Here is a 24,442-nt window from a genome sequence, read left to right as displayed (position 1 = left end):
CCAAGTCTTAATTGAAGGTCAAATAATTCAGCTTTAACTTTCATTTTTAATTTATATCTCGCATTCCTCTTGCAGGATTTATATGAAATTTTGTCGCAATGAAATTAGTATTAAGATGATGTGCAAAAGGCATAAGTCAGTTATGCGAGTTCAAGGTCATTCTTGAAGGTCTTGTCTTTTATGTTGATGTAAAATGAGGAGAATGCATAAATCACACTAGCCCAAGGTCAAGGTCACTTTTGGAGGTCAATAGCTTAGCCTTCATTGTTTTTTATCTTCTTAAAGTAAAAAGAATTCAGAAGATGTCCAGATATCATAAGTCAATCATGTTCTAATTCAAAGTATCAACTTCAATCCCTCCAAACCCAAGATACCTCATTCTTTTGGTTACAATTGATTAATATACATTTTCTTTATTTAGTGTTAAAACACCTATAATTATAGTGTGTTTTGCTTGTGTATATTTATGTGATATTTAATGATAAATGTGAACTACATGTTTCAACATTATAATTGTACAGTAGTGCTGTTCATTCTTTCTTTGATGTTGCTACCAGTGGTTATTAAAATTGTCTGTTGTTGTTTATAAATTATTGAAAAATATTGATAAAGTATTGCAAATTAATATTATTAGAAATAATAATAACAAAATTACATAAGTACACCTTATTAATAATAGATTGATATTTCAATAGTATACTTAGTTTTGTGTGTGGATTTTATTTTACACCTTAATATGAATTAATGAAACATTATATAGCATAATATTGTTATTATAGTTTGCACATCAACACTCTCATTGCTAATACATTATTTAAATGAGCTACTCCAAAGGATAGCTTTATCCCCAGCCTCATTTGTTTGCCTTAAAGTATGACCTTTAGTTGGCTATGCTTGCTTCACATTAAAGTCACTATAACGCTCAAAATCAACGCAAATTTCGTTAAGTTTTTCGTAAAATAAAGTTAACACCTTAACAATCAGTGTTCCTTATAGCATTAGCCAAAATTTCAACGCTAGATGTGGTATGATTACTTAGATTTTTGTAGATACAAAATGCTCGTTTTTATTTATTTGTGGCCACAATTAATTCCGGGTGTGTAGAAATACCGAAATCCCCGTAATTACCAAAATCCCCCGAAATCCCCAATAATATTTATTATTTATCAAAATACTGCGGATATTAAGATAGAATATTGCAAAATACAATCTATTCACTGATGAAAAATTGTTTTTATCCATGTTTGGTAGTGAAAAACTAAAATATATACATAATTATTGGGATTCCGAGTATGAATCCATAGTGCATGTTTTCACAAGCACGATCAGGTACAGAAATCCCCGCTGTAAAGCTCTTCAAGTATCAAAAAATCATTTGGGTGGCTTTTCGATATTAGAAAGAAGAGGTACAGACAAAAACCTAACAACAATATTTACAGCGGGGATTTCTGTACCTGATCGTGCTTGTGAAAAACAAGTAATATAAATCTTTAAAAGACATGTGTACCCAATTTCATGAACTTCTGTAAAAGTTGAAACAATTAAACACTCTGCCTGCTGTCCTTTCTAAACTCATTTGGCATGTCTGTAAAAAGTCATAAAACTTTCATTGGTACAATACTTGCAATTTCTTTCCAAACAACCTGGTTGTGTAAGCAAGTGCAATGGTAATTGTAGCAAGTGAAAAAGGATGTAAATTAAATGTTTAATTTAATACTGTTGGAACGGGTATTAAGTTCACTGGGATACTGGGGAATTGTGTTAAATGAAGTGTTTGCAAAGTGACAGTATCTAATCGGGCAACAAGTTTACACTTATGTACTCCCTGTTGAAATGGCTTCACAGATTCTATAAATTAAATTATAATTCCAATTCTTGTTAAATATGTATTACATTTACTTTATTACTGCGATATCTTATAAAATTAAGTATTAACATGATGACATTATAGTATGGCAACAATTTGAGACCTTTGTACTTTCTGGTGATATCTGAGGTCTGTTATTAGAACAAAAGTCTTATGTAAATCTTCTTTTTATTTGCTTGAATCTTGATCATTGATAGTTGTTTGCCTATGACCATTCCTTGTCCATTCATGTCACTCAGTCACTTAGCCTCACTTTGACCTTGTTAACTCTTTACCCCTTATAAAAGCATTTTGTTGTGTTTGTAGTCCCTTACAAAATCTAATTATGCCCCCACAAACGAAGTTAAGGGGGGTATATAGGAGTGAACTTGTCTGTCGGTCCGTATTAAATGTCCGCTCTCTAATTCAAGTTGTTTTCATCCGATCTTCACCAAACTTGGTCAGATATAGTATCTAGATGATGTCAAGGTCGAGTTCGAATATGTGTCACAGGGTCACTTAGTGCGTTTTAAACATTGAGCATGTTGTCCGCTCTCTAATTGAAGTAGTTTTCATCCGATCTTCACCAAACTTGGTCAGAAGTTTTATCTAGATAAGGCCAAGTTTGAACTTGGGCCATGCCAGATCAAAAACTAGGTCATGGGGTCACTTAGTACGTTTTACACATTCAGCATGGTGTCTGATCTCTAATTCAAGTAGTTTTCATCTGATCTTCACCACAATTGGTCAAAAGTTGTATCTAGATGATGTGTAGGTCAAGTTCGAACATAGGCCATGCCGGGTCAAAAACTTGGTTACAGGTTAATTAGTGCGTTTTAAACATTGAGCATGGTGTCCGCTGTTTTTTGTGAAGACAACATTCAAAATATTCTGTGTGGCATGTGGGTTTATTCGTCATGTCTGTGACAAAGCTCTAGTTAAATTAAAAATCTTCTATACTAGAATCAAGTTTTAACGGCTTCATTTTCAACCTTAACATACTGATGGGCTGCAAACAGCATAAAACCTGAACAGACTGCGAGTTATTCACAGGCTGTTCTGGTTTTATGCTGGTTGCAAAAGCCATTTTCACTTTGCATTTGATGGGGGAAAGGTTTAAACCTTTGTGCTTCCAGTAATTTGCATGGGCCATTTCTTCAAGATGAACTAGGTTCATAATTGTTTGTTTATACACCCCTCTATATCAAATTGATATATATACATTTTTTTGCTGGTGACCATCATATTCTACCCATGTCAACCGACGAATCAATTTTACCTTGAACTTGACCTAATGTGGACTAAGAAAAACATATTGGCTATTCTTGGTTGACTAGATTTTACCTTTTTTTGACAGCAACACTGTTTTACACCATTAACTCTCACTTACTAGCACAGTTGTTGCTTATTAGTCCCCTACCGGTGAACCAGAGGAGACTTTTGGTTTGCTGTCTCAGTGTGCCTGTCTGAGTCTGTCAGTCTGTCTGTAGCACTTTTCTTGATCCTGCGATAACTTTAAACGTTCTTCATATTTTTTCATGAAACTTGAAACATGGAGAGATGACAATATGGAGATTTTGCACGTCATTTCATTTTGTTCCTACGTCAAGAATTCCGGTTGCTATGGCAACAAATAGACTAGAAATATTGGTGAAAATGGGGAATCCATTTTTATTACCATCTACAAGGCAAACTTAAAAGAATTAAGTCCCGTGAAAATGAAGGGAGACAATTATATTACTGCTTCATGCAAGGTAGGGGACTTTTATTGCTTGGCAATAGTCTTGTTATAACTATCCTGAATCCACCCATATCATACAATCCACCAATATCATACAATACAACCATATATCATACAATGCCACGTTACCCTCGACCTTATAGAGGACTAGTTTGAAATAATTTAAACCATCCACATGACAAGTCTAGTAAAATCTGCTGTTATGTTTGGCACCAAAATTGCTAGCTATCGTTAAGACTGGAGAGGTTTTGCTAATGACCTTTCTCTAATGGCACAAACTTTACTTTGAACTTGACCTTGTCCTAAAAATAGGCTATCTTGTTTCAACTACTGGCATGAGATTTTGTCAAAGATTCTTGTTGAAAGTATTTTACTACAGTAGATTTCGCTTAATTGAATAGCATATTTGTCACAGTCAAATATTCAATTATCCGGAGTATTCAATTACACGGAATCAGTTTATTTCCAATGTTGTCACTGTTCATCCGAATTACTGTTCATCCGAATTACCGATGATGTTTGTACATACGCTTCTACGTCACAGCACGCGCATTTCCATTTAATAAATAAATAATGTCTTTTTCTTCTTTCAAGTATGTGTTATTATCGTGTTTTTAACATATTTCATGGCTATATTGTTAAATATATTGCAAAATAAACTTGTTTTGTTCAATAAACGCAAAGAAAAGCGCAGACAGTCGTTTGTTATTAATTGTACGGTACATTGAAAATAATCCACTCATAATATTCGCTCGACGGTTACATTACATATTGCGTTGTGTACATGTGCACTGACGGGTATACTGACGAGAAAAACACGTACAATCGATTTAAATATATTTTGTTGTTTTGTTCATAAATGGATACATGCACATTATAATCATTCAGCATTATAAACATAACAATACAGCATATAAACATAGACATACAGCATATAAACATAAGCATACATCATCTATACATACAGCACATAAACATACAACGCATATACACAGTAATTATGGAATCCAGTTGATGAACTCGGTGATCTTCGTTTGACGTCTGCTCTTTTCTGCTACTTTCTCAACCAAATCTTCAAGGTCGTAGAAGGTTTTGTAGTCGCTACATCCAGTGTCCTCGAGGAATCGTCTTACTTCTTCTAGTGCTTTCCTTGCGTCGCTGGCTGTTACGGGAAGTCGTATGGGCGTGTCGGCGTCTTCTTCTTCGGCGTCTTCATTGTCGTTGTTGAATTCTATATGGTTCCTTCGTTCCTCTTCTTCTCGTAGCATGTCGCTGCATATGTCGTCATCTGTTGGCATCCCATGGCACTCCAGGTCGTCGTCGTGTTGAACATATTCTGCGAAGCTGATGGCGTTCATTGATTCCGGGGGTTCGGCCGTCTCCATTGGTTTCTCGGGCGCGGTCTCCATTGGTTTCTCGGGCGCGGTCCCCTTTGTGAACCCTGCTTTAGCAAAGCAGTTCCGGATTGTGACATCCGTTACACAGTTCCATGCCTTGGTCAGCATGTGCATGGCGTCCAGCAGCGTAAGCTTCTTAGCCATTTCCGCCGCTGACATGTTGTTCTGGTCAATGTCTTCTATTATCTTCTTGACCACCTGTCGGCGATATAGGGACTTGAGGTTTCTGATGATACCCTGGTCGCATGGCTGTATGAGGGATGTTGTGTTTGGTGGCAGAAAACTCAGTGTTACATTGCTGAGTTTTGTGGCTGCGTCATGGGGATGGGCTGAGCAGTTATCCACCAGGAGGATGACCTTCCTCTTTTGGATCCTCATGTCCTTGTTGAAGGCCGTCAGCCATTGTGTGAATATGTCACCCGTCATCCACGCATTTGAGTTGCTTTCGTATACGACAGGCAATGTCTTCTTCCCCCGGAGGCAGCGTGGTTGTCGGCTTTTGCCGATGACGAGTAACTGCCGTTTGTCCGTACCCGTCATGTTGCAGGCGACCATGGCAGTTATCCGGTCCTTCATTTTTTTGCTACCGGCCACCGCCTCTTCTTTGCTGACTAGCGTACCGTCTGGTAAGGCCCTGTAGTATATGCCCGTCTCGTCCGCGTTATATATATCGTCCTCCGCATAGTTCTTCAAGATGTCTGGAAGAACGTGCTTGATGTAGTGATCAGCTTGTGGTAGATCCGCATCTTTTTTCTCGCCATGTAGTTTTTTGAAGACGATGTTATTTCGCTCTTTCCATCGAGATAACCACCCGCTAGACGGCTTGAATTCGGGCTTATCCAGCGTCTTTGCCAGGTCACAGGCTTTTTCTTCGAGAACAGGCCCAGACACTGGGATGTCTCTTGACCTGGCATTTGTGAACCAGGTTGTGAGCGCTGCTTCCACATCAGCCGCTTTCCCGGACCGATGACGTTTTCGTTCCGGGTTAGCATTAGACTCATATTCCTCCATTATGTTGGCTCGGTTGGAGGAAATACGAGACACTTGACCTTGGGAGCATCCCATCTTCTGCGCTATTTGTGTCTGCGGCATTTTCTGTTCTAGCAGTTTGATGACTTCATATTTGTCAGCAAGGCTGAGATCGTTGCGTTTTCGCTTGTTAGACATCATGTTTAGATATGATTTACTGTGACACAGTCGTGCAGGTTTATATACACGAACTGAGAATATAGTGTCACATTCCATCACCTGTTGCAAACTGTCGAGTAAGACACGTCAACAGTTTGTTTTCGGCAACACACTCTTTAATTTTTTCTAAGCGACAACAAACTGTTGAAATGTGTTACTCGACAGTTCACGCCTGACTGCACACCGGATACTCCAGTGTTTGCATTGTACAAACTCGCATACTACACCTGTGTAATCACGTGACGCTTAATAGACGCTGCATTCATGCATGGTGTGAAATGAAAACAAAGGCTGTCAATTGAGCGCGTCTGTCAAAATCGTCGATACCATTCGTATCCTTGGAGATTTATGACATTCTTTGCTGGATTATAGAAAAGAACAGACTTTTTATTTAGACTTATACGTAAGTACATCGTCTTAATACAAACAGTATAAAATAAATATGTCACGTTTTCATAAGTCAAGTCAAGTCATTTTAAGTTGAAAACAAGTATATACATCGTCTTAATACAAACAGTATAAAATAAATATGTCACGTTTTCATTACATTTAAGTTGAAATCAAATATATACATGTATATAAAACACACGAATTTTTTTTTTATAGTGTACACTCGACATTTGGCTATTCAATTAACCGAATTACGCCATATTTTCTATCAGAATATGTGGAATATTTACAACGGGAAGAGATGCAAATGGTTTGGTGTTTTCAATTTCTATTCAATTAACCGAATTATTCAATTATCCGATATTCAATTAAGTGGAATCTACTGTATTATGTATTTAAATGAAGGTATGTATTTTGTTGCTTTATTTGCAATTTGAATTTACTGTGTGTGCTTTATATTGCTTTAAATTATTTCTATGAATCTATCAAATATTGTATGTGGAATTGTATTCATATGATATATTATCCAGTGTTTGTTTTTCACTGAATATTCTCATGTGTGAAGTCAATGCTGTCTGTCCTTACTTTTTCATCATTATATATTGTTAAATTAAGAGTTTGTTTGCACGGTGTTGTTAGCTTGACTATTATATATGAAATATATATAGTGGATCTATCCTACTCACTCCGGCATTAGTGTTTAAAATAATCCTTGGCGTTGGCATTAGCGTGCAAATGTTAAAGTTTGCGTACTACCCCAAATATTTTCAATGTCCCTTGACATTGCTTTCATATTTTGCATATTATTTTTCCAACATGACCCCAACCTATAAACAAGAGCAGACAACTCTATCAAGCATTTTGTAATAATTATGTCCCCTTTTCCACTTAGAATAGGCAGCAAATGTTAAAGTTTGCGTACTACCCCAAATATTTTAAATGTCCCTTGACATATTGCTTTCATATTTGCAAACTTCTTTACCAACATGGCCCCAATCTATAAACAAGAGCAGACAACTGTATCAAGCATTTTGTAAGAATTATGGCCCTTTTTCCATTATAATATGCATATTACTTTAGTTACATTGCCTTAACTTCTTTTTAGCTCACCTGATTGCTCAGGTGAGCTTTTGTAACCGGTCTTTATCCGTCGTCCATCCATCCGTTGGTCGGTCATCCACATTTGTTCGTAAACACTCTAGAGACCACATTTATTGTCCGATCTTCATGAAACTTGGTCAGAAGCTTTGTCCCAATGAAATCTCGGTCAAGTTCGAAACTGGGTCGTGCCGGGTCAAAAAACTAGGTCACTAGGTCAAAAAAAGAAAAAACTTGTAAACACTGTAGAAGTCACATTTCATGCCCAATCTTCATGTAACTTTGTCAAAATGTTTGTCTTAATGATATGTTGGTTGAGTTCAAAAGTGGTTCTGGTCCGTTGAAAATCATGGCCGCCAGTGGGCGGGGCAGTTTTTCTTATATGGCTATAGAGAAACCTTGTAAACACTCTAGAAGTCACAATTTTTGCCCAATCATCATGAAAGTTGTTCAAAACATTGGTTTTATTGATATCTCGGACGAGTTTGAAAATGGTCAAGATCAGTGAAAAAACATGGCTGCCAGTGGGCGGGCATTTTTCTCTATATGTATATAGTGAAAACATGTGAACACTCTAGAAGTCACATTTTTGGCCCAATTTTCATGAAATTTGGTCAGAAAATTTGTTTCCTTGATATGAGAGTTGAGTTCGAAAATGGTTCCGGTCAGTTGAATAACACGGCTGCCAGGGGGGGGGGGGCAGTTTTCCTTATTTGGCTATAGAGAAACCTTGTAAACACTCTAGAAGTCACAATTTTTGCCCAATCATCAGTAAAGTTGGTCTAAAGATTGGTTTTATTTATATTTTGGATGAGTTTGAAAATGGTCCAGATCGGTGAAAAAACATGGCCGCCAGTGGGCCGGGCATTTTTCTGTATATGTATATAGTGAAAACATGTGAACACTCTAGAAGTCACATTTTTGGCCCAATTTTCATGAAATTTGTTCAGAACATTTTTTTCCTTGATGTGAGAGTTGAGTTCCAGAATGGTTCCGGTCAGTTGAATGGATGCAAAGGGGGGGGGGCAGTTTTTCTTATTTGGCTATAGAGAAACCTTGTAAACACTCTAGAAGTCACAATTTTTGCCCAATCATCATGAAAGTTGGTCAAAACATTGGTTTTATTGATATCTCGGACGAGTTCGAAAATGTTCCAGATCAGTGAAAAAACATGGCCCCCAGTGGGCGGGGCATTTTTCTCTACATGTATATAGTGAAAACATGTGAACACTTTAGAAGTCACATTTTTGGCCCAATTTTTATGCAATTTGGTCAAAACATTTGTTTCCTTGATATGAGTGTTGAGTTCGAAAATGGTTCCGGTCAGTTGAATAACATGGCTGCAGGGGGGGGGGGGGGGGGGGGGGGCAGTTTTCCTTTTTTGGCTATAATAGAGAAACCTTGTAACACTCTTGAAGTCACAATTTTTGCCCAATCATCATGAAAGGTGGTGAAAACATTGGTTTTATTGATATCTCAGACGAGTTTGAAAATGGTCCAGATCCAGATCGGTGAAAAAACATGGCCGCCAGTGGGCGGGGCATTTTTCTCTATATGTATATAGTGAAAACATGTGATCACTCTAGAAGTCAATTTTTGGCACAATGTTCATGAAATTTGGTCAGAACATTTTTTTCCTTGATAAGAGAGTTGAGATCGAAAATGATTCCGGTCAGTTAAATAACATGGCTGCCGGGGGGGGGGGGGGGGCAGTTTTCTTATATTTATATTGTAAAAAAAGCTTGTGAACACACTAGAAGTCACATTTTTTGCCCAATCATCATGAAACTTGGTGAAAAGATTTGTTTTATATATATCACATAATTAATGCCATAATTATTGCCCTTAGATTGTCCAAATTTTCCTTATATTATACAAAATCCTTGTAAACACTCTAGAGGTCACAATTTTGTTTCAGATTTTATGAATCTTGGTCATTATATTTATTTTTGTAAGCAAAGTTTGATGTTTGGTAAGGGGGGGGGGGGTCAACTCAAAATATAGGTCACCAGGTCAAATCTTTCAAAAACACTCCATATGCCAGAGTTTTGGTTCAATAATGATGAAACTTGACCGTTTGTCTGAACAATATCTAGGTCAAGTTTGATGTTTGGTAAAGATCCGACTCCTCTTAGGTGAGCGAACTAGGGCCATCTTGGACTTCTTGTAAATAATCAGATTTTATTAATACTTTGACAAAACAACACTTACCTGAATACCACAATGGATTCCACCCAAACAATACCCCATGCCCCAACCCAATCCCTGCCCCCCCCCACAATTTTATTTATTTTTTTTTTCCTTTTTTTATTTTTGAAAGATCATCTAATAAATGACCCCACCCCACATTATACCCCCTCTCAACCCCCCCCCCCTGCCCCCCCCCCCTACAAAAAACAAAAACAACTTTTTTTAATTTTGAAAGATCGTCTATTAAATTATTGAATATGAACAATTTCCCCATGATGGCTTACGTTATACTGTCAAGCACTCGAATAGTCGAGCGCGCTGTCCTGTATTTTTTCTATTATATTTAGCAGTAAAAAGTACAGAATCATATATCCTGTTATACTGTTCAAGTACAGTAAACATGTTGTTACTTGTATTTAAATGACCAGTGGATACTAATTAAGTCTTCTCCTTCAAGGACTTTTATATAATCATCTGATTATATAAAAATGGTAAAATATACCACATGGTAATACATACTCTAATAGATTCACTTTGAATCTTTGGACAATTAACCTTTGACATACACAACAGCAGAGCAGTCCAATCAATGTGTCTGTCTTAACTGGATAATGTGCTAAGAGGTTTATAACAGCGACTAGTAAGGTCAAGCTAGGACAATAAACTGATGATTTCAGAAGACATGTTCATCAAAAAGTCCATACTAGTCCCCCAGTTTTATTCAAAAAGATTACAACTTAAAATTGACACTTTCAGTTGCTTCAACAGTCAGCCAGTAAGTGCAAATAAATGTATAAGCTTTATTTTTTACGAAAATGTTTGAATAATTATATGATTATTGTTCATTTTAGAGCAGGGTATGACGTCTCTGGAGTAAATAAGTTTGCACGCTGATAGTGCATATGAAAAGTACTATAAAATGTACATTACATTCACAACAAGCACTTTTGAACATAAACGTAATTAAATGAATTCTTAAAAATTAAATGTAATGAAATCAATGTCTTAGGAACAAAATTGTTAAGTGAAAAAAATTAACATCATTTAGTTTAAATGGAACTTGTGTCTTTTTAAATTGCATTGATTTTTTTATTCCACGAAATTGGGCTTTAAATTAAGTGAAAATCTATGTTTTGTTTGTTGATATTCCGATGTTTTGTGGGTGAAAGAAGAATATATATATTAACCCTTTCCCAGGCAAAAGTAAAAATGGCTATGTGCAAACAGCATAAAACCAGAACAGCGTGCCAGTTACTCACAGTTTGTTCAGGTTTTATGTTGTTTGCTACTCATCAGTTATAATGTAAGGTTTGGAAATATAGCCTTTAAAACTTGAATTTAGTAAGAAAGGTCTTCAATTAAATTTAACTTTCTTAGGGATTGTTACAAATGCGTCAAAATACGTATATAGAAAGTATATGAAACAAATAGATTCAGAACATGAAATCAAACTATGGTTTTGTTTGAGAAAATCACCAAAATGATGTCAATCATGAATGCAAATTTTTATGTCTTACTCTAAATTCACATAATTTAGTGTATTGCCTTAAAGTAATTGTCCACACTGTCAAGTGGTTTAGGTGAAGGCTTTTCAATCCAAAGGTCAGTGGCTCGATACAGCCGTCTCCTGAGCCAGATGGAGTGAAAACATGTTTTTTCCTGTCTTATATATTTTTTTAATAGTGTAATATATTGGTGTTCTTTATAACCAATTTTGACATTCAGACTAAAAGCATGTTTGGACCAACTTCAAACAATTCAAAAATCTCTGTACAATTTCTTTTAAACTAGGCAGTAGCATGAAAATCATAGATTTATCTTGCAAAGCATAGAAAATGCAAAAGACATAGCACATTAGTATTACATTTTAAGCTCCTGTAATATTGTATTGGGAACTGCTTTTGTATTAGGGATTAAATGGATGCTTGAACAATAATTGGATTCGTGGTTTAAAAAACTATCCCCAGATTAATTATGACAAAGATTTTGTTAACGAGATCAGGTCCGGTTGCTAATTTATAAAAAGGGAAATTACAGGGTTTATTTGTAAATAAGATTAAATAATTACTGTAAAATTGTTTTTTGAATCATTTTGAGTAAAAAAAAAAATCAACTGAACAAAACACATGGAAGTCCAGGAATCCAGAGTGAGTATTCCAAAACTGGAACAGATATTTTTTCTATAAATACAATTTGACAATTTGTGAATTTTTGTAACACTGAAGTTGTCTGAAAAATCTCATATCAACTACACACTTTAAACGACATTTAATGCAAATGTTAATAATAGAAATATGTTGTTGTTGTTTTTTGCTTTATATGGGTCAAGCCATGCAGTAATTCATGTTATTTGTGTATACCTTAGTGCCGTAAAACACTGACTTTTATTTTGAACATTGAGGTGTAAACTTAATGAATAGTTTCATGAGTAAATATTGTAATAATTATTTAATTTATTTTAAGATGTACTTTTTATAGATTAGCAATCTATATTTCTGAAATGGAAAACAATGTAATATGTTATGCACTTATGAAAAATCCTAATATAAGTTAAATTTTTATTGTATTTTGTTTTAATTCAGACCCAATCCTTCCCAAAATTGTATTGTTTTTTTTTTACTTTAATCCTCTGACGCGAAACAACAGCATTTTTTTACCTCTTTAAGCCCAATTTTGTATGCACTCGAACTCTATCGAGGTGGATCAAGTTTTCTTGGCTTATAAATGTACAATTTAAATGCCTTGCACATAAATTTAATATAAATAACATGATTTTATGTTCCAGATTGTTGTTACGCTAGAAATTATGGTTCTAGTTTACTAATGTAAGAGTAACTCATTGTTATAATTCAGCATACATGCCAGACGTCCCGATCTCGGCGGGACAGTCCCGCTTTTGGGCACTTTGTCCCGGCGTCCTGATATGAGACGATTTGTCCCGACATTCGTAAAAAACGATGTAAGGTCTATAGGTTCCCAATAAAATTCGCTATTAAAGCTCTTTTTTGCTTACACTTACCACGGCTAATTCCTTTATTGCCCCCAATCGACAATCCGATTCTACTTCTCGTGTGTACCAGTGTTGTTTGTGACACCTTATCAGCGATTTATCGGCTAATTATTGATTTTATCAGGCATTCACACCATGGTGGTCTTCAAGATAGTGGTCGCTTATTGCTATCGATAGATGTATTATAATGAAATAAATGTTGAAAATAAGTTTGTTTTTGTCTTTGTTTGAAACGGTTTACAAAACAATTGTTTTGTAAAATTAACTCCACGTCATTAATGAGTCTTTTACAGAAAATCTGGGCCATAGAACGGTTGAGGCGTTGTTGGCAGTTGAAATGAACACAAAGACGGTTTGCTTCCACCAAAAACCTACCTCGGAAATGTGTACAGCCGCGCATTCCGTGTCAAGATGATGTAACTGTTCGGTAGATAGTTTACTGTAACCTGTACTTTGAGTGTACTGGATAGCCTCCCCTGCGTTAATGTTTGCAATTGAAAGTAATATAATGAGTATTGTTGTCGTAATGTTCCAGATTTTGTACTCTAAAAAGATGAATATTACCTTCGTTGTTTGCTATTGTCTTATTTAATAAAACTGTTATTGTTATGTTTTAGATTTCATGCTTCATATCAGATGTTTTATGTCTTGAATAAAAGTATCAAGAGTTTTTGTTAGTACTATACTGACTACAGTAAAGGTGGAATGATGGATCGTTTTAGGTGTCCTGTTTTTTAGTCAAATGTCCAGACAATTTTTTATGGAATGTCCCGCTTTGGACCTAAAAAATTCTGGCATGTATGTAATTCAGTAGATTTTGTTTCAATGTCATCTGAATGATGTTTCACTGAAATAACTATTCTCTTTTTTTTTTTTCATGAAATGGTGTTGATAATTCTTAATTTTGAAATAATATAGACACTCATCCAAGTTTTAAATGGTTCAAAGTATGAGGACCTTTGCTTTAATGCCAGCTAAAAAGGCTAAGATATATTAAGTTGATTAAATGCATATGTTGAGAACTTGTTTTATGTTGCTGTGGATAGAAATGTGTTAGCTATAAGAAAACACTAAAGGCATAGAAAATGTCTGAAATAGAACTAATTTCTAGAGAAACAAATAATCGGTTGAAATAAAAATTGTTAGGAATTCAAAAATTTCCATTAAATGAGATTCGTCAGCGGTTGATGCCCAAAGTTGCCAGTCACAAACATTGTCAGATAACATGTTTTAAGGGACATCAATGCAAATTTTCATTAAGAGAAATCCAGAAGACTTTTATGATATCAACTTTATTTTTCTCTGGGGTGCTTTAAAGTTGCACAGTTGTGCATAAAGCGATTGTATTTCCTGCAATAAATGTTAAATTATAATGACAGAACTTGTAACTGAGAGATGACATTGTTTTTTGCTTACCTGAGCATAACATGCTCATTCTTAGCTTTTATGGCCTTATTGTCCCTCAAAATAAATTCATAAAAGTGAGTCTATGATTGCGATGACATTCACACACAACAATGTTGGACAAATCGTCCAGAATGCACGCACAAAAATTGGGCACAAGTATCATTAATTTCTCTCTATGTACAGATTATGAGTAAACTTCCAATTATCTCCTTTTTAATTGGTGAATCAAATATAGCACCAAAATCTTAGCCAATCAAAGACAAAATGCATTGAATGTTTTTCTCAATATTGAAGAGGTTTTGCTTTGATTTCCAAGACGACTTGTTTCATTATGATCGCATATTTGCTGATACTGGGAAAGAAATGAGCAAATTACATTGAGAAAATGGTTGAGTTGCCTGCTGTTTGCAGCCGTATTTAATTGTTAAAGATTTAGAAAAATCTTTGAGAGGTATTAAAAAGTAACAATGTCACACCTTAGATGAAAACTGAACAAGAATTTATATTAAAAATGTTAAAAGTTTCATTTTGCCTGCTTTATATAAGATTGTATTAGAGTTCTGGCCTATTTCTTATGTGTATTATTGTCAAGAAAGTATCTTTATAGATTGTTTTATGTGTTTTAGTTTTTGTCTCAAAAACTTTAGAAAATGTACACAAGTTTTAATGACCTGTGAGATATTTGTCCCAGTCATTTCATGCTTCCTCTCCTAAACACTGCAGATGTATGTGCGAAATGTTCTTACATGTTTTTTTGCTATATTTCAATAATATCCTGAAGATTCAATATGTCTGTAACAGTTGCTCAGTGTTGGTGATTTGTGTTCTATCTTGGAAGAAAAGATTGTATTCCCATTTTTAGTATATCAAACAGGATTAAAGCCATCTGTTTGGTCACCTTCCCATTAGTTAGAGAAGCCATTCGCCCGGGGGATTAATGGTATGCCCATTGTGTCATTCGGTCAAATAATGGTTTGTGTCAGCTTTAGTAGTTCAATGTTCCATGGTTTTTGTCTCCATTTTGGGAATGTGGCCTGAGGGTCCTTTTAATTGGAAATAACCTCATCACTTTTTATGCCCCCGGATCGAAAGATCGGGGGTATATTATTTTTGGCCTGTCTGTCTGTCTGTCATTGTGTCAGTCATTGTATGTGTGTGTCCCAAAACTTTAATCTTGGTTAAAGTTTTGTAATAACTTTTGCAATATTGAAGATAGCAACGTTATATTTGGCATGCATGTGTATCTCATGGAGCTGCACATTTTGAGTGGTGAAAGGTCAAGGTCATCCTTCAAGGTCAAAGGTCAAATTTATGGCTTCAAAGCGGCGCAATAGGGGGCATTGTGTTTATGACAAACACATCTCTTGTTGTAAATTGGAAATTTAAAGTATGTTTAACAATCTATTGATAGTATGAAGTTTCAACTCATAGTGTTTGATAGTGATAAGCTGAATGTTGTGATTAATTGCCAAAATTTTTTTCTTTGTAAACGCTCAATAACGAATTTTATGCAGTCCTTTGGGAAAAATATATAGTTTGGGAAAAACATGTACTTAGTGATTGGGAGTGTTTGTCAGCAATGTAAATATCAGGTTTAAATAAATTGTTCTAATATTTAATAGAAACAACATAATGTATGTGTTAAAATATTGCCATGCTTTAATTAAGACACAGTATAAACAAACTACACTAACACGATTCCTTAGAATGTCTTTAACATTTAACATGCTTGCAAAAATTTAAATGACCTGTTCAAATTTGCACAAAAAATCATCCACAGTATTAAACTTGAATAAAAAGTTGAATATTAACTGAAAAGTACAACTTGTTTAGATTATGAGCATTACCAGTTCATATATTAGCCATGGAGCAGAGCAAATAAATTGAATGTTAGTGGAAATAATTGCAGTACAACTAATTTTCTAATAATAATAATAGATACACAATATTTTTTATTAAGGAACCTTCGCTGTTTGCTGTTGCCAAGTTACTTGAGACTGGTTTGGTGAACTTGTCGCGGGTGGACATTCTGTGGCGACCAGTCACGGCTCATCTGCTCGAGGTAAGTCCTAGACGATATATATAAAGAATGCGGTATTGTAGATGTTCTTGTATAAGATACAGACATTTAACACTTTGCATGCTGGGAAATTTGTCATCTGCTAAAATGTTGTCTGCTGAATTTCTATAATTAGCATTTTCTTCCATTTTTTTCCAAAGAATACTATCAGAATCTCAAACAGTTTGGATCCTGATACAAACTGGGGTCTCATCTGGATCCAAACTGTTTGCAAAGGCCTTTAAAATTCGGTTCCAGCGCTACAAGGGTTAAGTAGCTTTTGAAAACCAGGAGATAATGACCCCTGGCTTGATAGATAACATGGGGATCTAACAAATATGATCAACAGGGAGTTCAATAGGGTTTGAAAACCATGAGTCAAATGACCCTGTGCTTGAAATGTTCAGGGGTCAAATGAAACTTTCAGGGGTCAAAATACTGAAGTATAGATATTATGTTTTTGGATATTTGTCAATTGCTCAAAAAAATGTTGCTTTGTATAAATAAGTATATATTGCTTAACTTAAAAACACAACATTTTTGTGTAATATGAACATACATTTAATGTTAGTTTCGTAATAAAATTTGCATCAAAATTAATGCAGGGCAAATTATGAAGGAGTAACAAGTGACAAAATTGCAAAATGCTTGCATCATAAAGCAAGATTCTGCTTTAATTTAAATCCTTGAACATAGAATTTGTTTATAGTTCTTTTGACGTTGCTTTAACACAACAAGTGCCTCAAAATGATGCATTTCATATGATTTGCACTTTCTCCTTCACAATGTTTCATAAATCATGCTCTCCTAGCCTTGGGGAAGGTGCCGGTTATCCATTTATCAACTCAAAACTGCTTTCAAGCCATTTGCAAGTATACATTATTCTTATTCTTCCATTAAAAATATATGCTATTCTGTTTGGTAAATGGCATATGTAAAGTACTTCCTGTTTGAAAGAAATGCTGTAAAAATAAGTTTTGGCAACTATTGCATATTCATGAAGTGTTTTAACATTAAATCATGTCTGAGTTTAACGCTTAACATAAATTTATGAGTGTTTCTTTAGAACAAAGGTTTGTTCTTAATCACTGTACATCTTTTCTCATATTGGAACTTAAATGTTTCCAAAGTTTACAACACCATTTTTTATGTGTTCAACATTCAACCCAACAAAATGTTAATTTAAACATGATTGGTTTGAAAGAGCTGAAAAATTTAAGCATTTTTAAATAGGGTAACAATTTGCTGAAATCTAATCCTCTGACATAGTGTTATTAGGATTTATTGTCTGACAAATTGAGCTTTAATATTTGAACTCCTATATAATGCCTTCTAATCACAGACAAATTGAGCTTTAATATTTGAACTCCTATATAATGCCTTCTAATCACAGACAAATTGAGCTTTAATATTTGAACTCCTATATAATGCCTTCTAATCACAGACAAATTGAGCTTTAATATTTGAACTCCTATATAATGCCTTCTAATCACAGACAAATTGAGCTTTAATATTTGAACTCCTATATAATGCCTTCTAATCACAGTAAAGTGTGGTACATTAAGTCAGTCATTTACTTTATTCCTTCTGGGGATAAATTTATCCTGAAAATATTTAATATGATGACTATGTTGTATTATACCTACGTCAAATGTTTCTTGTTTAGGTACATGATATTATATTGTAACTAATAAAACTGTGAACTGATTTTTATAACACATTATTTTGGGCTAGTCTTTACCTTAGGTCACTACAAATATCAGTTGTTAAACAGAAATTTTCCTCTAAACTTCGGAGAGAGTTACCGTAATGGATAAATGACATTTTTAATCAGTGATTTACATAACCAGAGGCGAGTGCCTTTTAAATGGATCACCTTGCTGTAAAAATGTTGTATTGGCAACATTTTATTAAGTTTTTTGTTCGATTTCTGAATATATAATATGCCTCCTCCTCTCATCACGATCTGATGGAAAAAAATTGTGGTTTTATATAGTTGTAGAACTTGCACATATACCAAGAGACATGATAAATAGGTACTTCTATGCCGGATATTGGCGTCAACACGCTATGCATTTAACATTTATTTTCAGTACGCTAATCTTTTTAGTATTAATTGGAAATAAATGTTTTTGTAAAAGACATGTGTCACTGTATTCAAAGTGATATACATGTGTAACAAAATTAAATAATAAAAATTTTGCACACTCCTAACATAAAAAAAAATAATTAAGTAAAGCTTACATAAAATCATGCAACCACTGTCAGATCTACAATAATATAGTAAAGGTCCTTGCAAGTAGCTGTTGTCACAAAGGTGATCATTTGTTCTGACACTGAAATGCACTTTTGTTTGATCATGTTGAAGTTATTGACTTAACAGTGTATTTTAATGTCTCACTTTTGTCCAGCTTCTGACAGTTATTGACATATACAGGAAAAATGTACATTTGCTGTGGAAATGGAATTATTTGTGGTGTGCTTTAATGATCTCTGGGGTGAGACAGTGTCTGCTGCTGTTTACCATACTGTGGCAGTTGAACATAAAATCATGACCCAACTAGCAGGTCTACAATAATTATTATTCTAAAGGTCCTTGCAAGTAACTGTAATCAAAGGTGATAGTTCTTACACTAAAATGCACTTGTGTTTGATACCCTTTTAATTTTTTAACTGGACAGGGCATTAACATGTCTCACTTTTGTCAGACTTCAAAAGAATTTGGACATTGCCAGCTAAAATGAATTTTATGAGGTGTGCATAATTGGTCCCTGGGTAAGACAGTTTCTTCTGCTATGTACCAGACTGAGGCAGTAATGAACTTTCCCTTCACAACTACGCTCCCGATAGGGAAAAACAACAAAATACAACAACATATTTTTTGGTTAAGTCGTTGGTATGACCGACTGACTGATACCGTGTATTACTTCTCTTTTCTCACGCATTTTATATACGCATTTTATATACATTCCACATATGCATTACACATACAAGCATACAATATATTTCATACAAATCCATACATTTTCATAATCCACACATAGTCATCAAACATACATAACAGCATTAATACAAACACACGCTTTCTCATCGTTACAACTATCATAAAACGTAGTCTACTACAACGCCAGGCATACTGTATGCCGGCACGAGTCCCTCCTCGTGACAACATAAAGGCAGCCACGCCTATCAACGTAGTCTACTACAACGCCAGGCATACTGTATACCGGCACGAGTCCCTCCTCGTAGGCAACATAAACGCAGCAACGCCTATCAATATAGTCTACTACAACGCCAGGCATACTGTATGCCGGCACGAGTCCCTCCTCGTAGGCAACATAATGGCAGCCACGCCTATGAACGTAGTCTACTACAACGCCAGGCATACTGTATATTGGCACGAGTCCCTCCTCGTAGGCAACATAAAGGCAGCCACGCCTATCAATATAGTCTACTACGACGCAAGGCATACTGTATACCGGCACGAGTCCCTCCTCGTAGGCAACATAAAGGCAGCCACGCCTATCAACATAGTCTACTACAACGCCAGGCATACTGTATGCCGGCACGAGTCCCTCCTCGTAGGCAACATAAAGGCAGCCACGCCTATCAACATAGTCTACTACAACGCCAGTCCTACTGTATGCCGGCACGAGTCCCTCCTCGTAGGCAACTATAAAGGCAGCCGCGCCTACCAACCTAGACTGCTACATCACCAGGCATACTGTATGCCTACACGAGTCCCTCCTCATAAGCAACTATAAAGGCAGCCAAACATATTCTTCCGGAGACCGAATCCCACTTAGGGATTATGTGATACTGGTTTACATGAATATATTGAAAACATTGAATGCATCCTCCATGTGAGCAAACACATGACCTGTTGTAAAAAACACAATCCTAAATTTCAAAATAAGCTCGTACCAGGATAAGAAGCATGTAGATTTAACTTTTAAACAACAACACTTGTTATGTTACTTTAACTATTATTCAAAACAAATTAAAAATAACGTGTGTATCGATCAGTCAATCCCAACGCTGAATGACTGAACGGATTAACTCGGCCACGAGGAAAACGCTCTCTTACAGAGCCACCTATCGAATCTACATTGACAAGGGAAAGTAGTTTTCGTCTAATTCGCACGTGCTCAAACGACGAAAACAATATTTCCCTTCACAACTACGCTCCCGATAGGGAAAAACAACAAAATACAACAACATATTTTTTGGTTAAGTCGTTGGTATGACCGACTGAACTAAAAGAACGGGCTTGTAAGTATATTACAAATAATAATTGGCTTATTATAGAATTCATCGATGGTTATAATCCAAGTGACATTGGAACCCTAAACCTCTCATCAACAGAGCTTTTAACATAGCCGTCTTTAGCTATCAACATAGTCTACTACAACGCACTCGGCCATCTACCGTTAAGTTTAAACAGCATGTCACGAATGCCATTATTAGCCGCAGGAATTGCGCAACCAGCTATAAAAGAGTGAACGCAATATTTGCTAATGTCTTGAACATGCGGTTTAAATGCCAATTTACAGCAATTCTCTAAGTGTGTTATAGGACAAATACTTGTTTTCTGTCTGAGCTACTCTACATTATTAACTTGATATACAATAATAAGAAACCTCATATCACACTGATAATAAACCTTCGCCGATACCGGCTTGTGAATACGTCATTCATGTGAACATACGTTCAAACTGCATTCCCATTAACACAAACTCTTTTGATAAAGCTAACATGCGCAATTTAAGATCCACATTTCCAAAGATAACCACACCATTTCTACATGGTGTATAGAATTCTGTGTTGGAAGGCAAAACTACAAAATCTTGAACAAATGATATAACCAGACCATTTTCATTACTCAACAGTGGTCAATAATTTGCTGTTTTTATGTGCAGCTTCTTACACATATCTACCAAGTCGTGAATCAAAAGGTGATTCACAATCTTTAAAAAAAAAACATCAAAATTTAAATCAAAACCTCGTTTTTAACATGCGTGTTTGTTAACCTATATCAGATCAAGAATGACCATTCTGTAAAAACACGTCGTTATACGTATCATTAAACATGCACATTCGTTGCATGCGAATAATTATATATTATAAATACCCATCAGACGTCAAGCCTAAACTTAAAATCATACAATTGCACACTTTTAACTACACAATTCAAAAGCACAAGCCCAAGGACGCCACGGCCCTCACAACCGCCCGTCCGCCGCCGATGCAAAAAGCTTACAGGGGACGCCCCCCTATGCCGATCCACCACGCCAATTTGCAACAAGTACATAAAGTGAAACATTAGTTTTAGTAACAGCAGCTGCGATAATTACAAGATTTATCCATTATCACAAATTAAGAGAAGTGCACATGACTTCATGTACACCCCAAACAATAATCGGTGGTAACGAACGATTCAGGTTTAACCGCGAGCGGGATACGCAACCCCACTGCTCATTTTTCATTTTTCTTTTAATGGCAGGGGGACGTATGAGGACCCATGCCTCAAGACCGGTGTCTAGGTGCCTTCATCACCTCCTGAAACCTCTAATTTTAGAGAAATCTACAAATAATCAGCTGTTTCTATATCGTAAATGTTTAGTATTCTTTATAGAAAACCATGTAAATCCCATTGTAAAATGTCCGGAACCAATACCCCTCTCAGATCACAAACAATGTTGGGCCTCATTCAGTACATGTAAATTATGTATCTCGTCTTTAACATACATTGTTGACATGTTTTATCAATATCACAAAATTGTTCTTTCGTGAAAAAACATACAAACAAAATAATTATGTAATATAAAATAGATGTTAACGAAGTAAGAGCCTATGGGAGAATTACTACACACAACCTAAAACTTTATCACGATTTCCTCGTGCAAAACCTGACCAATAGAAATCGCTTATATTTCACTATAAACTTGTTATAACGCGTAACACAACATTTCACACTATACGTCGATAAATAAATATAACTAACATGACAGCCTATACCGACACATCGTACAGCGCTTACACGCACGTTTCCACATCTCGTGTTTAACAAGCCACAGCGGCTTCTATAAGACATGCGCGATAACCGCTGTACGACTCAGCGCATACTCATTAACGAGTAATCTCCCTCCTTTGAATAGAGGGTTAAGTTTAACAAACAGCATAAGTCATTTAGGCAAGCGCTATTATCATGATATAGTTATTATGATAACCGAAATAACCTCCCTCGGTAAATAACACATGACGATTTAATAGATCATGATTCTTTTAGTAACTCCGGCAGCAATAAAACCTCTCCCACCAAGACGTCAGGAAGCGCGTTTTATCATCTTCATGACTCTGAAAGAACAGATATTCAATTATTAACACACAATTCGTGTTGATAAAAAGTTCAACTTAAGAACACGCATTCAAAAAACCAAGCACGTGCTCAAGCGATAACAGAACTCTGTAAACAGCACAAAATTCTCTCCATGCGGAGGATTTTGCCGCTTCCGACGGCGACCACGTGTCATGCACTACACCGCTGGGCATTTCAAGCTCATATCCTGCTAAACCAGTGCTGCTAGCGTCAATTCTATTACAGCCATGGCTTACTGCGAATGATCTTACATTTAAACTTTGTAAATGTTCTTTCCAAATCGAAAGTTGAACCTTACTTTCTTCAGACGTATTAATGTAAAAGTTCCAAAGTTTGGCTTTATGTATGTCTATGTTTAAACACGTAGTGATAATTTGAGATACCGTCCCGAGATTAATACCCATAGATATAATTTGACGCACAAACCTAGCAATTGTTTAGCACATAGACATAGTTCAAAATTTTAAAATAATCTTAGCGTCTGTAAAATTTAATCGGCTTTACACCCCGATATAACACCTCTTTATTAACTCTTCTCGAAGAGTTTCTAAAAGTACATGCGTAGCATTCGAAATTCGAACGCTTGCGACATTCTCATGAAACTAAATATTAGAATATCTGGAGCTCTAAGCATGATTTGTCAAATTTGGGCATCAAGCGGGATAACAACAAATCTGACTTAATTTCTCATGACATAATTAGTGTATGTCTTTACGATGCCAATGTCATCATCTAATCAATCTTCTCAACCAATACCTAAATAATGTGTAGGTATGTGTATGGCTGAACAATATCCACAAAATGATATGCAGGCGTAATATCAAAATTAATCATCCAACAATCTTTTTGAACGGATTTTTATATATTTTAAATAACGTCTAAAATGAATCAGTTAGATCCAATATCTTTCCAAAACTTAAATTGATTTTTCAACTTGCCTTTAATCAGTATTTCTTTATGGCTTTGTTCGTACTCAATATAGCTGTCATGAAATATGTCCTGACTGTAAGCAAAGATACCAGTAAACAATGAATACTCATCTTTTAATCTATATCTGTTGTAACGGGATTCTGCGAGCTGTGGCTACTGTTTGGTAGGGACGTCCGGCTGCGGGAACCGCCGGGTGTACAGACAGTTGTATTCGAAGTGTGTGATTTTTGCACAAGCGAAACAGGGACCATTTCCGTCATTTGCATTTCCCTTCATGTAGTGTTTCCGCCACGTTGCAAGCTTCCGGAAGTAACGGCAGCTGACGGCTTTTGAAGTGCTTTCTTATTCACGACTGTTTCGACTCGGCTGATGATCCTATATTCTGCTCATGCACTTCTGCTTAAAAGTTCCATAATTAAACTATTCAAGTCCAATTTTTCAAGAAAAGAACAATCATTGCTAGACCGCGTGGTTATGTTCAAAAACCAAGTTAACGTAGTGAAAAAATAACGTGTGTATCGATCAGTCAATCCCAACGCTGAATGACTGAACGGATTAACTCGGCCACGAGGAAAACGCTCTCTTACAGAGCCACCTATCGAATCTACATTGACAAGGGAAAGTAGTTTTCGTCTAATTCGCACGTGCTCAAACGACGAAAACAATATATCCTAGCCTGTATGGCACTTACCTCCCATAACAATCATCTCAATGGTGGCATTACTTGTATTGTTCTGTTGGTTAACTAACTAAATTTGCAGAATTTCTCACTCCAGACTTCATTTTGTGTATAAAGGTAAACATAAT

General features: G+C 35.7%; 1 protein-coding gene across 8 annotated transcripts in view; it reads left to right on the top strand.

Moving 5' to 3' along the window:
- The window catches only part of LOC127878034 (protein MON2 homolog), a 450,013-nt gene that overhangs the window by 75,573 nt on the left and 349,998 nt on the right, over positions 1 to 24,442 (top strand). For all 8 annotated transcript variants that reach the window (XM_052424435.1, XM_052424430.1, XM_052424454.1 and 5 more), the window contains one exon: positions 16,228 to 16,329. In XM_052424435.1, the coding sequence (XP_052280395.1) occupies positions 16,228 to 16,329 (102 nt within the window). The remainder of the gene's footprint in view (positions 1 to 16,227; positions 16,330 to 24,442) is intronic.

Source organism: Dreissena polymorpha, chromosome 1 (genome assembly GCF_020536995.1).
Source record: "Dreissena polymorpha isolate Duluth1 chromosome 1, UMN_Dpol_1.0, whole genome shotgun sequence".
In the NCBI taxonomy this organism is placed as follows: domain Eukaryota; kingdom Metazoa; phylum Mollusca; class Bivalvia; order Myida; family Dreissenidae; genus Dreissena; species Dreissena polymorpha.
Note: the sequence above shows the minus strand (reverse complement) of the source record. Positions and strands in the feature narration are given on the sequence as shown.